The sequence below is a fragment of the Apodemus sylvaticus genome, chromosome 22, assembly GCF_947179515.1.
Source record: "Apodemus sylvaticus chromosome 22, mApoSyl1.1, whole genome shotgun sequence".
NCBI lineage: Eukaryota > Metazoa > Chordata > Mammalia > Rodentia > Muridae > Apodemus > Apodemus sylvaticus.
Window position 1 is genome coordinate 49,247,553 of NC_067493.1, and position 15,532 is coordinate 49,263,084.

Sequence of the window (15,532 nt, forward strand, 5' to 3'; positions counted from 1 at the left end):
AACAGAGAGGCACAGAAAAAGACAGAGAGAGACAGAGACAGACAGAGACAGAGAGAGACAGAGACAGAGAGAGAGAGAGAGAGACAAATGTTCACAGCAGGGTGGTCTCCACGGACCTCCTCGTGGACCAATCCAAGGATGGATCAGTCAGAGGGACAATTAGCGCCTGTCTGGTGGCATCAACATGATACCTTGGATGGGAACGTGGGTTGTTTTCACCTACAGCTTAAAAATGTCCACGAAGAAACCAGATCATTGCAGAATTGCAGTGAAGGTTGAAAGGGGTGTGTGTGTGTGTGTGTGTCTGTGTGTGTCTGTGTGTCTGTGTGTGTCTGTGTGCGCACACACACACACACACACACACACACATGTGAGCCATGGAGGGCAAGTTTTTACCATAATCACCATCACTATAATCATTACCACTATTTCCATCAGCACCATCATCAGCATCACAACCACCATTATCCCCATCAGCAGCACCACCTTCATCATCCACCATCATCCCCACCTTTGGTAGCACCAGCATCCCTACCATCACCAAGAGCATCACCGCTGTGACCCGTGGGCCAGCCACCGTACTGACTGCCTTCAATACCATCCCTCTTTTGAGCCCAGATCATTCCTCACTTCATGGGAATATTTAAGAATCACCACACAGAAAATTCATGTTCAGAGGGGCTGGGCTGAAAAAGAGACAGCAGTGGGAGTTATTCAAAGACCATTCTCCTCCCAAACTCTTGGGAAAAAACTTGGAGGTGGCAGAGGGGACGCTACACCTACACACAGCTGTACGCCAAGCACCTTTCTATAAAGCAGACTAAAACGACAGAGTTGGGGACCAGCTATAAGAGGTCAGGGTTGGGGGTCACCGGGCAAGACACACCACTCATGACCGCCTGCCACTTTTACAGTCTGTCCGTCTGTCTGTCCATCTGCCATTTCCAGCCCCTGACCCGCCAACCAGCCTGACCCAAGGCACCAGACACAACGCAGATCTTGAGCTTCTCGGCTCTCCTTGGGTGTCATAACCCACGAACCAGACCCTCCCTGACTCAGGCTCCCTGACATTCTGCTGCCCACGAGTGCGGGTGTACTGAATGACGCCATTGTCCATGGGTCTGGGTTGTAAAAACGTTACAAGGGAATATTGAGACTGAGGGCCAAACTGCACCGTGGGCCTCCGCCAGCTAATGAACCTTCCCACTACACTGCAGCGGGCTGAATTGGCCTTTTCACAAAAGCAGGTGGCAGGGAGCTGATGTGGTGGAGTTGCTTTTGTTCTGTTTTGTTTTCTCCAGCAGATGCTTTACCTAGTTTCTGGCAGCATTTTTAAACAACCGAGGTAGGCTGAGGGCTGTAAAAGCCCTGTTCTTGTGTTACCGTAAATCCCTCTTTCATTGGCTCCGCATTTTCCTCCTAGACCCAAATTAAAACAGGCCAGGCAAATTCAGCGCCCCAGGGAGTTCCCCTGGTACGTTCACCTTCTGATCCACAGGGGGAAGTTATTTTGATCTGACATACGCGGGCACCATGGGAACCAGGAGGGCACACCCCGGGAGACAAGCCGCTCAGTGCAGCTAACGAATCCATATGATTCTTGTTTCTAATGACAGAAGGGCAGGAAATGGTCGCACTGTGGAAAATAGGCACAAACACTTTACATAAATTTCCCAGTGGGGCTGTGTGGTTGGGAGGGACCAAGATCTCTGAAGGACTTCCCTCTCTAGTAAGAGCCCTTACTTTGCAGCTGTGGGGCCATGGGGCTATACATCTCTAGAAAGAGTAGCTGCAGGAAGATTCCCTGTTCTCAAGCACCCAGTCACAGACGTGGGGAGTAGTTTCCTGGTTCCTCTTTCCTCCTTCTGTAAAATGGGATCATAATGGCAGCGGCCTCTAGGAGTTCTGAGATGGTTGATGGATGGGAAGGCTTATCATGTGTGGGAACACATAGCTCAGTAAAGGACCGAGGTCGGAAAAGGAGAAGAGGAGGAGGGAGCCTGGGCTGTCCTCAAACTCAATATATAGTCAAGGGTGACCCTCAACTTTTGTTTTTGTTTTGTTTTGTTTTTGTTTTGAATATGTATGGGTATTTTGTATGACTGTATGTCTGTGTCACATGTGTGTGTGTGTGCGTGTGTTCTCTACAGAGGCCAGAACAGAGCATTGGATCTGTTCTATATCTATATATAACTCCTAGGGACTGGAGTTATATATAGTTTTAAGCTCTATGTTGGTTCTGAGAATTAAACCTGGGACTTCTGGAAGAGCAGCCAAGTGCTCTTAACCACTGATCTGCCTCTCCAGTTCCATTTTGTATTTGAAATTTATATTTAAAAATTAGATCTATTTATTTTATTTTGTGTCTATGAAAGTTCTTCTTGTGTGTGTGTGTGTGTGTGTGTGTGTGTGCCTCATGTGTTCCTGGTATACAAGAAATTCAGAAGAGGGCACCAGATGCCCTGGAAGTGGAGTTACAGACAGTGGTGAGCAGATATGTAGGTGCTAGGACCTAAACCCAGGCTCCAGATGAGCAGCTGGTGCTCTTAGCCGCTAAGTCATCTCTTCTGCAGACCTTCATTTTTTAATACTCCTTCCTCTGTTTCCAAGTGCTGGGATAATAGACATGCTCACCAGGCCTGGTTAATGTAGTGCTGGGCATGGAAACCAGGGCTTTGTGAATCCTATGCAAGTACTTTACCTACTAAGCTACACCCCAAGTCTTGCTTTTAGAGGGTTGGGGGAGGTTAGGGGATCTCATTATATAGGCAAGGTGACTTCCAACTTCGATCCTCCTGTCTCAGCCTTCTGAGCACTAGGAGGACTGATTCTCATCACTCCATTCTGGACAACACATGTGGAAGCAGCACTTTGCACACAGCACGCTGTGAAGGGGCTCTGAGCTGCTGCCCCATCCAGAGATCAAGTACTCTGGGCTTGTCATTTTTCTAGGGAGAGGCATGCACTCACACCCACTATCTGAAAGGGGTCCAGTAGTTCATACATATACACATACACTTACTTATACATATACATATGCACATACATATGCACACACATACATACACACACACATACACTTATACATACACATATGCACATACATATGCACACACATACACATGCACACACACTCATATACACACATACACACACACATACATATACACATACACTTACTTATACATACACATATGCACATACATATGCACACACATACACATGCACGCACACTCATATACACACATACACACACACATACATATACACATATACTTACTTATACATACACATATGCACATACATATGCACACACATACACATGCACACACACTCATATACACACACATACAGGAACATACACATATATGCACATGCACACTCACACACAAATGTACACACATACAAACACTCATATATACACATATATATACAAACATAAACACACATACACACATACATACACACATATACACATACACACATGCATATACACACATGCTTATACACACATACATACACTCACATACACACATGCATACACACACAGACACTCATATACAAACATACATATACACACATACACACACATATGCACACATACACAGATGCACAAATACTCTCATATGCATACATATACATAAACCTATATGTGCTAATAAGAAAAATAAGCAGATTCATGGAATGTTCTAGAGTTTGACACAGAATTAGGTTTCACGATTATGAACATTTGTCAAGAAGCAAAAAGTAGACTTATAACGTGTGCATCTCGCTCAGAAAAATCTAAGATAAAAGGAAGGAATGTGAACAAAACTCAAATCTTGGCTCATGATGCACTCACTAAAGGGTTTGGGCTGGAATGGTTCCTTCCTGTGACTCAGATTAAATTTCATCTGTTACAGTAAGAAGGATGATGGCTAGATGGCCTGAAGAATGGACAGACAGACAGATGAACACATGTGTGACAGAGCAGACATACAGGCAGAGATTTTGGTCTAATTCTGTGTTTTCTTCATATCTTGAATGTTTGACGATAAAACGCTGGTCAGGGCTTGTGGGTGACTTTAATGTTTAGCCAGATCTGAGCACAAAACCAAGAAAGAGGCCATCTTTTCTACAGAAAACCCACCCAGGGACTCAGTCTTCAGAAGTCAGGGTTATGCATCTACCTGTCTGCTCATTACTTGAATAAGGCAGGGCTGCCCAATGAATCCCTCCCTTGGTCATTTGAAAGGACTTGTCCCAAGGAAGCTTTTGTCCTGTCCTAGAACTACAGACTGTCAGGGACATGTAGAAATCTGCTTTCTAACGAGGTCCCTTGTAAGTATGAGAAATACTGCTAGAAAGTAGATAGGGGTACCACACATGGTGATGATGATGATGATGATGATGGTGGTGGTGGTGGTGGTGGTGATGATGATAAAAAGCCTGGGAGATACACACACACACACACACACACACACACACACACACACACATATATATACATATATATATCCCAAAATAATCGACTAAACAAAAATATAAATTCCATGAAGGATCTAAGCAGATATTTCTCCAAAGAAGGCACACAAATGGTCAACAGGTCCATGAGGAAAAGAATCAACTTCACTTTCTGGGGAAACGCAAGGCAATCTCACCCAGGGCTGTCACCTCACACTGCTAGGATGGCCGCTATCACAATGACACGAGATAACAGGTGTTGGCGAGGAGGTGGAGAAAGGGAAACCCTCTCCGCCGCTGGTGGGGATACAGTTTGGCACAGTCATTATGGGAAACATCTCATAGTTCCTTCAAAAGCTAAAAATAGAAGTGCTGTGTGGTCCAGCAGTCCCTTGCTGGGTCTATATCCAGAAAGAATGGAATTGGTGACTGGATCCTTATGCCCGCTGTTGTCCTAAGCCTGTGGGTAAATGGATAAAGAGAATGTGGAGTGTGTGTGTATGTGTGTGGTGTGTGTGTGTGTGTGTGTAGTAGTAGTAGTAGTAGTAGTAGTAGTAGTAGCAGCAGTAGTAGTAGCAGCAGTAGTAGTAGTAGTAGTAGTAGTAGTAGTAGTAGTAGTAAATACTATTTATCCTTCAAAAAGGAGAAATCCTCTCATTTGAGACACCTAGAGTGAACCTGTAGGATGTCGTGCTAAGGGAAAGAAACCAGACACAGGAAGATAGGCTGTAAGACACGACTTCCTAGATGAAGTCTAAAATGGTCCAACTTCCAGCAGGCAGAGCAGAGGGGTGGCTGCTGTGGTCTGGAGGAAAAGGTATGGAGAGATGTTGGTCAATGAATAGAGTGTTCTGGGCATGCAAGAGAAATGAGCTCTAGAAAGACACAGCAGCACAACGTTGAGTTGGTGGGAGTGGCCGGGGTGATGGCTATACACAGAGGGTAAGAGCTAGGTGTTCCTGGGGAGTGGAGGGGTGGGGAGGGAAGAGTGGGGAGGGAAAGAGAAAGGGGAGGGGAGAGGGAAGACTGATGAGAGGAAAGGGTAGGAGAGAGAAGATGAGGGGAAAAGAGAAAGAGAGAGAAGAAATCAGTAGTTAGCCTGGGTGATGTGCCAACGATCTTACTGGCCTGTTCCACATTCTGTACATCAAAGCTATACGCCACACTCTTCTATATATGAACATCTTAACAATCACGCATCAGGAAAGATGGTAAACAGGTAAATGAATGAATGTACAGCTCGAAATGCCCCCTCTAGAAGGGCAAGTGCCCACAGGCATGGGGGAGGGGGGACCGTGATTCTGCAGGTAAGATGGAGGAGCTATCCAAGCATCCCACCTGCTCCCCGACATCCCAGGCAGAGCCGCGGACAACCTTGGTTTTACAACATCCATCATGGCTCTGCTTTCCCCTCACGACCTCGCTCTTGTCTGAGATAAACGTGTTTCCCCAGAGCAGCCGGAATCACAAGAGGGTGAGAGGGGGTCTGGGCTGCTGCACAAAAAAAAAGTCTCAGGTCACTTCTCTGCAACCGGGCATTGGGTTGACCTCTAGCCACAAGCAGAGAAAGTAAGAGCGCTAAGCCTTCTGTCCGAAAGCCAGACGTGTGTGGTCAGAGGCTGAAAATCGATTTACAACAGAGGCAGGAACTCTCCAACGGAAGAAATGAAACTTTGGAAGGGCCCAGCCCCCATGCATCCCTTAAAACTATTGGATTTCCCCTGCTATGTGTATACTGCGAGTATTTCAGATCTTTCTTGATTTCATTTGATTTAGTGCGTGTGTGTGTGTGTGTGTGTGTGTGTGTGTGTGTGTGTGTGTTTGAGACAGGGTTTCTCTGGGTAGCCCTGGCTGTCCTGGAACTTGTTATGTAGACCACGCTGGCCTCAAACTCAGAGATTTGCCTGCCTCTGTCCCCCAAGTGCTGGGATTAAAGGTGCGGGCCACCACTTTCATTGGACTTTAAAGGGGGGGCGGGGACATCGTGGAAAGGATGACACACGGCCAAGCAGAGGTGGAAGACGATGGTCACTCATAATGTGACCAGGCTGTGTGCCTCCAAGACTGTCACTGAGTGGGGGTGGGGGGTCCTGTCTGGCTACAGAGTCCTAAGCTCCAAACTTCCCTCCTCCGGGTAAGGACAGCTCAACATCTACAAATGTCTACCTTGGGGACCACTTCCTATTAAAAGAGCAATTGGCTAGCCTCTGGTAAGACCCCCATCAACACAAGCTGGGGGTCCTAAACTCCCAAATCCAAAATGCTCCATGGCCTGAAGCCTTCTGAGAGCTGACAAGATGACACCCTGAGCGGAAAGTCACACACATTGTAAGCAAATGTACAAGGTACAAAGCCAGCAAGCTTGTCCTGCAGGTAAAAGTGCTCATTGAAGCCTAGAGACATGAGTTCCATCCCTGGAACCCGCATAAAGACAAAAGGAAAAACACTGGCTTCCAGAAGTTGTCCTCAGGCTATCACACACAAACATGTTGTGATATACACACACATTATTATTATTATTTAATGATGATGATGTTTTAAAGTAGGTAGGGCTTGTGATGTATTCCAATGATACAGCATTTGCTTAGCATATGCAAAGGCCCTGGGGTCAGTCCTCAGGAAACAAACAAGATCAATTATGTAATTAAGTATGTACATTAAGTAATCCAAAGAACCCACAGCCACTACAAAAATACTGTGTGATATATTCCCTTCAGGCTATGTGTACAAGACATTGAGAGACAAATGAATGTTAGGTGTGAAATTGAAATCTCTTAAATGCATGCAGGAATCCAAAATACAGAAGACTTCCAAGTCTCAAAGGCTTCCAGGCTCAAACATTTTGGGTGAGGGATTTTCAGTCTAGACCTCTGTGGCAGAAAGGCTACCAGTGTTCAAGGCCATTCTGTAGAAGAGAAGCAAGAAACACAGGGGTGACTTATGTGTATGTGTGAGTGTGTGTGTGTGTGTGTGTATGTGCATGTATGTGTGTATGTGTATATATGTATGTGTGTATGTGTGTATATATGTGTATGTGTGTATATGTATACGTGTATATGTGTATGTATGTATATGTATGCATGTACATGTATGTGTATATGTGTGTATGTATGTGTATATGTATATGTGTATGTGTGTATGTGTGTGTATGTGTATGTGTATATGTATATGTGTATGTGTATATGGATATGTGTATATGTGTTTATGTGTATATGTGTATATGTGTGTATGTGTGTATGTGTATATATGTATGTGTGTATGTGTGTATATGTGTATGTGTGTATGTGTATATTATATGTGTATATGTGTATGTGTGTATGTATATATGTATGTGTGTGTATGTGTGTGTATGTGTGTATGTATGTGTGTATGTATGCATGTGTATATGTATATGTGTATGTGTGTATGTGTGTATGTGTATGTGTGTATGTGTGTGTCTGTATGTGTGTATGTGTGTATGTATGTGTGTATGTATGCACATGTATATGTGTGTATGTGTGTATATGTGTGTGTATGTGTATGTGTGTATGTGTGTGTCTGTATGTATATATGTGTGTATGTATGTGTGTGTGTGTCTGCCTCAAGTTCAAATACCTACCTCTCACCCTATAGAAAGGGGTTCCTCATTACCTCACCTCGCCTTGTAGAGATTCCTCTCCACCCTCTCCTTGCCCTTCAGAGCAGGAGTTCCTCCTGTCCCCCCTCACCCCATAAAAGTGGGTTCCTCTGTACTCCTTTCATCTTGTAGAAGGGGCTCCCCTTCCTCCTCTCATCCTTAAAGGGGTTCCTCTGCACCCTCTCACCCCCTAGAAAAGGGGTTCTTTTCCATGTCTCACTCTGTAGAAGGGAGTTCCTCTCCACCTCCATCACCCTATATAAGAGGGCCCCCCGGGAATCCTTGGTCACAGCGAGGACTCTGCCTGTCAGTCATTTCTGTGACCCTGGCAGGTGCACCTGCAATGAGTGCTCACTAAGGTAAGCACCCGTCCCATCACCCAGCACGGTCAACATGGGACATCACTGTGGCTCTGCACTATGCTGTCTTTTCTGTAGGAGCTGGGTGGTTTTATACCTCAGCATGTCCCTTGTCATTCTGTCTAGGCCTGTGAAGGACCTGTAAGAAGCGGTCTTACAGTATTGACCGAGCGATGTTGGAGATGCTGCATGCAGGAGTTTCAGTGCCCAGGCAGTCAGGAGGCTGCAGGAAGCTGGCAGGCAGACCCTGGGAGTGTAAACCCTGGGAGCACAAAGCCCCGCCCAGATCTGACCTAGGTCCTCCAGGCCGTGCTTTCTCTTGCCACTATACACTACATGTGTGGAACATTACATGGCTTTCCCTGAACTACATGACATTGGGGGTTCTTCAACAGTTGTGGACTCCTCTGTGGAAGAACAGGGGTCACCGTGCAGCCTTTTATTCTTTATTCGTTCTACAGATGCATCTCAGGAAACAGGGGTAACCCTATGTTCCCCTTTAGCTGACTTGAGGAACACTGGCTGTAGGAGGCTGTTTTTTTTTTTTCCCTACTGCAGGCCCCGCCCCTTTCTAAGCCACTTGGGTGCCATGCACACTGTCACTGGAAGCTGGAAACAGGCACTGTAAGTGGTTTTATTTTTCCCCAGCTCTCCCGTGTTTATTATAAGCGGTGATGGCTCCTGTAACTGGACACCATAAATGAATACTGGGAAAAAGCTAAGTCACTGTTGTGTTTTTTCCAGACACAGGATCAGAAGAGAGAGAGAGCAAAGCAGTGTGACTGTCCAGGCCTTGGGCAAACCAGTCCAGAAGCAACTTAGCAGACCCCCAGAGCCCTGCCTCTCTCTCTCCCTTCTTCCAGATTTCATCCCTCCTCCTCCTCCTCGTCCTCCTAAAGTCAGCTGTCACCGGGTGTGTGGAGGACAGGAAACAGAATTACAAGATTAACAGTAAGCCGCCCTTTATCACAGTTGACTCCAAGAGCCACAGTCCTTGCTTGTCACTACCTACTGCAATCTGGGGGCTGGGACGACAGCCCAAAATAAATTCTGAACAAACTTAGAACTGACGGTCCCAGGGAGATTTCCCCTGGATCAGGGAAAGTGTCCTGAGAATAGACTAAGATCCAGACTCCTTGTCTCCTCTTTTTCAAGTAATTTTTGCAAGACCCTTAAGACCTGGAGGCTACATTTATTTGTGCCCACTTCACAGGTGGGAACATCGAGTCTCTGGAAGGTTAATTCGCTTCCCCGGAGTTAAACAATGACGCACCCAGGTCTTGGGATAACCCCCTAGCTTTGACAGACATCCGAACTGTCACTTTGGCCATTTTGCTTTCTCCATCATAGTCACTAAGGCCATGTGCAAAAAGTACCCTGTCTAATCCCCCAGAAGGTCTAGCCTTTCCTTAGTTTCCCAACACAACTCTGCATGTGGCCACAAAAGCCTGTGGCTCTTAGGCTAAGAGACTGGTTCTGACCGGATAAGCAGTGGTGACCAGCCCTTCTCTTTCTCTCCTTGCCCCCTCCCTTTCTCTTCTCACCTCTTTTTGTTCCCTGCACCCTCTCTTTCCCTCCTTTCCACCTGACACCTGGACAGAGACCCAGTCAAACAGAAATAGAGTTGTGATGACTACTGGTTAGTGTATCCATATGCCCTAGCTCTCTGAGTACTGGTTAGTGTATCCATATGCCCCAGCTCTCAAAAACCTGCCCTTTCCCCACCCGTCTCCTTTCCCATCGGACAACTGTTCCTGTGAGCTTCCAAAGATCAGGAGCCGTCAGGGAAAGATCCTTAAGGGAAGGAAGATCCACCAGAAACCCGCTGATGTTGAGAGCTGGCCAGGGAAGGGCGGGGAAGGATGAGACAAAAACTGAACATGAGTCCCGGGGCTACAAACAAGAAAATGCAAAGAGATTCAGAGCAGACAGAGACAGCAGGGAGCAGATCCTGAGAGGAAGGGTGTGGTCAGTCGTGGTAAGAGGTCTGGACCTCCCTCTACTGTGATAAGAATCTGGAGGGTTCCCAAGTGTACAGAGACCTGCTCCCACTGTCAAGGAGGAGGCAGTAAGAAAAATCTGGCCGGAAGGTGAGCTCAGCAGTAGAACTATCCTTTATCGTGTGTGAGACCCTGAGTTTGGTTCTTAGCACAGAAAGAGATATGCTTGGTAGGCCTGGTGAAGCTGGAGAGGAAGGTATGTCCTGGCCTCTCCAGGCCACCACACCCTGGTGGGAAGTCCACCACACCCCCGGTGGGAAGGATGGAGCAGGTGAGAGATACAAAGTAGCCCAGTTTAGACCTTCACCTATAGTTCTCAGACAAGGCTTCGGTAATGGCTGTGGCTACCTCTGCAACAAAGTCTCCATCAGTGTGGAATGTGACTTTGAACTTGGCTCTGGATGGGAGGGGGCTGGGCTCAAACAGTTGTCTCTGTCTCTAATTAGGCAGGATTTTTGTGGGCATTGACTCTCCTGACCCTAGAACTACAGCGACGGGCAATTTCCAGACACATTTTGAAAATACTGACTTTAAATAGTCCCAGGGCTGCAGAGAGTTAGCTCGGCAGTGAAGAACGCTCGTTGCTCTTTGCAGAGGACCTGGACTAAATTGACAGCATGCACTTGGTGGCTCACAACCATTTATAACTCCTAGGGGATGAGATGGCCTCTTCTGGCTTCTGTGGCACTGGATTTACACAGTACACAGACTTATGTGCAGGCAAAATAGCCATGCAAATAAAAGAATATTTTTAATTAAATTAATCCACAACATACAGTTCTCAGTACAGTGTTTAGACCCCAAGACCATGGGCTTCCATCCCTTTCTCTTATAGGGTCTTTTACCCTTCTTGGATGACTGTGTCCTGTATCTAACTGACCACCCCCCTTTTCCTGTCTTCTAGAGCATCATTAATGATTTCATTAAAACCAGAGAGAGGGAAGGGGGGAATGGGTGTACCCATGTACATGTGTGCTTCTGTGTGTGCATGTGTATATGTGTGTGTACCTGTGTGCATGCATGTGTACCTGTGTGCATGTGTGTGTATCTATGTGTATGCGTGTGTATCTGTGTGCATGTGTGTGTATCTGTGTGCATGTGTGTGTGCTTGTGTGTGTGCCTCTGTGTATGTGCCTCTGTGTGTGTGTGCCTCCATGTGTGTCTCTGTGTGTCTGCACATGTGCACACATTTGGCCAAGGGGATGGAGATGGGATTTCTAATTCTCTTGCCATGGAGGAGGTCTCACTGGGAGCTGAGAGAACAACTGATAACCCTACTGCACTTGTTCAGTCGTCCCAGTCAGACCCAGTTCTCTCTCATGTACGTTTCTTCCAGCCCCCCTTTTATTTGTCAAATCAGCGGCTGCAACCACAGGATATGTCAAACTAGCAAACGACATTTAGCACTGGCTCCCAATCTGCACCCCCAGCCCCAGCCCCACCCCCAGCCCCAGGGTGCCGTGGACACCACCTGGTGTCAAGTTGGTCTGTGTTTCACCCTCAGGAAACGCAGTTGATAACTTCTCTCTCATTTCTGGGGAGATGTTGCCGAGAGAACAGCGTTCATTGGCTGAGATGGATGGGAAGGAGAAGGGGGAAGGTCTCAGGAGGAAGAGGAGGAGGGGGTGATAAGACGCCAAAAAGGAAGAGGAGGCATGTAACTTTGAGTCCCTGGCAGGCTAGAATCCACCGTCTCCCACCCAGACGTTTACACTGCAGGCTGCCCAAAAGCATCCTTCCAGATCCTAAGGGTTATGAGAAGAGGGGCTTGGGGCTAGAAAGAGGGCTCATTCCACACAATGCTAGCTGCGTGTGCATGGAGACATGAGTTCAAATCCCCAGAGCCCAAGACAAATCTGGGCATGGTGAGACTTGTTTGCAGCACCAGTTGTAGGGAGGTGGACACAGAAGTATCCCTATAGCTCAATGGCCAGCCAGCCTGGCTGAATCAGAGAACCCAGGTTCAGTGAGACTCTGTCTCAAAAATAAGGTGGAGAAGTGATTGAGGGAGGTACCTGTGTTGACCTTTGACCTACAAACACACAGAGACAGACAGACAGACACAAAGACGAGAGACTGAGATGGAAATGACAGATCTTTCTCTGTTAGATGGCAAGGATGCTGGCGAGTGGGGGGGGGAGTTTGTTGGGATGCATTTGACCCCCAATTTCTTACCTTTGCATCCGAGACATCCTGTGTAGCTCCAGGTCATCACTGCCCCGAAAGCCTTTGGCGAAGGGGTTGTTCTCAATTTTCAGCTGTGTGATCTGAGAGGGAGAGGGAGAGCAAGTTGGTTCACACTCGGTTACCAAATGAGGGCCTTGGGACAAGAGTGCATGACAAGCGTCATGGGAAAGAGACCCCAGGACAGCCCAGGGGACGCAATGCAGCCATCGCAGTGACAGGACACACCACTGCAGCTGCGGCTTTGAAAATGTCTTAGATCAGATCGATGTTGAAAGGAAGGGGAAACCTGGATTTGGTTTACTTATTAATTGAAGTCATATTCTACATTATCATCTGTGTATGTGTGTGTGTGTGTGTGCATGTGTGTGTGTTAGGCATTTTGCATTTCAAAGGAAATGGAAGCCTCAACATTTGGCCCCTCTTCCTTAGGAAGCTGTGAGTGTTGACATAGCGACCGCACATCCCACACAATGTGGTAATCTCCCGATAGCAGAAAACACATCTTGATCGAAGCTTTCAAAGGTCCAGCCATGCCCCATTTCACTATTTGCAGACAGCATTGACTGGCCCAGGTGTAAAACACTGCCCAGTTCAATAAACACCAACAACATCTGAGGATCCCACAGATGGTAGCTGCCCCGTGGTACTGACCCTCCATGGTTTCCTAGGCACGGAGGTGGGAATTCTGTCTTTAAACTCTGTGTCACAACCCTGCAGCAGAGCTGTGTGTTTCTTCATGTTTTGGTTCAAGGCCCAACACTCTAATTTAATCCATCAACACATATTATTCTAGTGTGAACGTAATAGCAGATCCAGGCGGCGGGCTGCATCCATGTGGAATTTACTAGAAGTGTTTCCTAAAAGTTGTGTGTGAGTTGAACTGTCACGTACCGATAGAATCACATGACGGGCACCAGGGTATCATGACTTCTTCCCTTTAGAGCCTCTGCCACACCTAAGAGGATTTGAATGCTGCTTGGCTTTTGTTGTGGTCTGTTCTGTTTTGCCTTACATGTATATATGTGTGTGTATGTTATCCTGTGTGCATGTATGTTCACTTGTTTAGGAACATGCTTGTGGAGGCCCAAAGTTGACACTAGTTATCTTCCTGGGTCTCTCTACTTTACATGCTATGGCAAGATCTCTCCCATGAGCTTTCAGATTCAACTAGCCTAACTATCCACCTCCCATAAATCTCCAGTCTCCGCCTCCAGAGGAGTGTGATTGTAGGGACTGCGGCCATGCTAGCTCAGCATTTATGAGGATGCTAGTGATCCAAACTCTGAACCTCTGCTAAGACAGCCCTGCCCCAACTTTTGTTCTTCTGAGACAGGATCTCACTGTGTATGTAGCCCAGGCTGGCCTCCAACTAAAGGTCATTCTAATTGCTAGAGTTACGGGTGTGAGCCCCTAGGCCCAGCTATGCATCTTATTTAAATCAACTCCCCTTTTCATTCAAAATTATTTTAACCATAAATACTGTTCACAACTCTATATGACAAAGGAGAATCCAAGTGTGACAGAGTCACTTGGTATTCAACAAAAGATGGCAGACTCTCTTTTGGTATCCACAGGAAGTCATGAACCTGCCTTCTGGCCAGAAAGAGAAAGCTGATGTGATGCTGCCAGAGGTTCTAGAATAAGCTAGTCCTGAAATAAAACTCTGAGGGAAAGCCAGAGGGTTCATGGATCAGGCTGAGTTTCTTTCCATGGCAGCATCTGATTCGACACTGAGAATTCTCCTCCACCCAGCAGTACACACACCTTGGAAAATGACCTTTGCCTCAAACCTGATAAGGTAAGTTTAATCTCCAGGACTCACACGGGTGGGAGGAGAGAACTGACTCCTACAAGTTGTCTGTCCTCTGTCCTGGCACATGCTACACCCAACAGAGACACACACACAGAGGCACAGGCACACACAGAGACACCACAGACACAGACACGTACAGGCAGACAGACAGACAGACAGACAGACACACAGAGACAGACACACACAGGCATATACACACAAACACACAGACACACACAGGCACAGGCACACACACAGACAAACATACACACACACCCCTAAATACACACACGGGCACACAGACAGACAGACAGACAGACACAGACACACACACAGAGGCACAGGCACACACACAGACACAGACGCAGACGCAGACAGGCACCCAGACAGACACACACACACACACAAACACACACACACAGAGACACACACACAGACACACACACAGACAGACCCACACAGGCACATACACAGACAGACAGACACACACACAGAGACACACACACACAGAGACACACACAGGCACAGGCACACGCACAAACATACATACACACCCCTAAACACACACACACAGGCACACAGACAGACACACACACACACAGAGACACAGGCATACACAGAGACACACACACAGACACACACAGGCACACAGACAGACACATACACACAGGCACACAGACAGACAGACACACACAGGCATACATACAGACAGACAGACACACACACACACACACACACACACACACACACACACACACTCAAGTAGTTTCCTGATAAAATGAAGAATTGCTGTTAGGGCCAATGAGATGGCTCAGCTTATAATGTACTTGCTAAGCCTGGAGACCTGAGTTCTAATCCTAGAACCCAGGTAAAGGCAAAAAGAGCAAATGTCCTCCAAGAATCTCTCCTCTGACCTCCATGGGCGCTGTGACGTGTGCAAGTGCATGCGTGCATACACACACACACACACCCCTAAACGCATGCACACACACACATACAGAGGTACACAGACAGACAGACAGACACACACACACACACCTAAACACACACACAGGCACACACACACAAAGACACACAGACACATACACACACACACACACACACACATACACACACACACACACACATACACTTG

General features: G+C 46.9%; 1 protein-coding gene across 1 annotated transcript in view; it reads right to left on the bottom strand.

Annotated features, from left to right (window-relative positions):
- Tbx5 (T-box transcription factor 5) overlaps positions 1 to 15,532 on the bottom strand; it is a 47,972-nt gene that overhangs the window by 17,476 nt on the left and 14,964 nt on the right. The window contains exon 6 of the mRNA XM_052168374.1: positions 12,594 to 12,685. Within this exon, the coding sequence (XP_052024334.1) occupies positions 12,594 to 12,685 (92 nt within the window). The remainder of the gene's footprint in view (positions 1 to 12,593; positions 12,686 to 15,532) is intronic.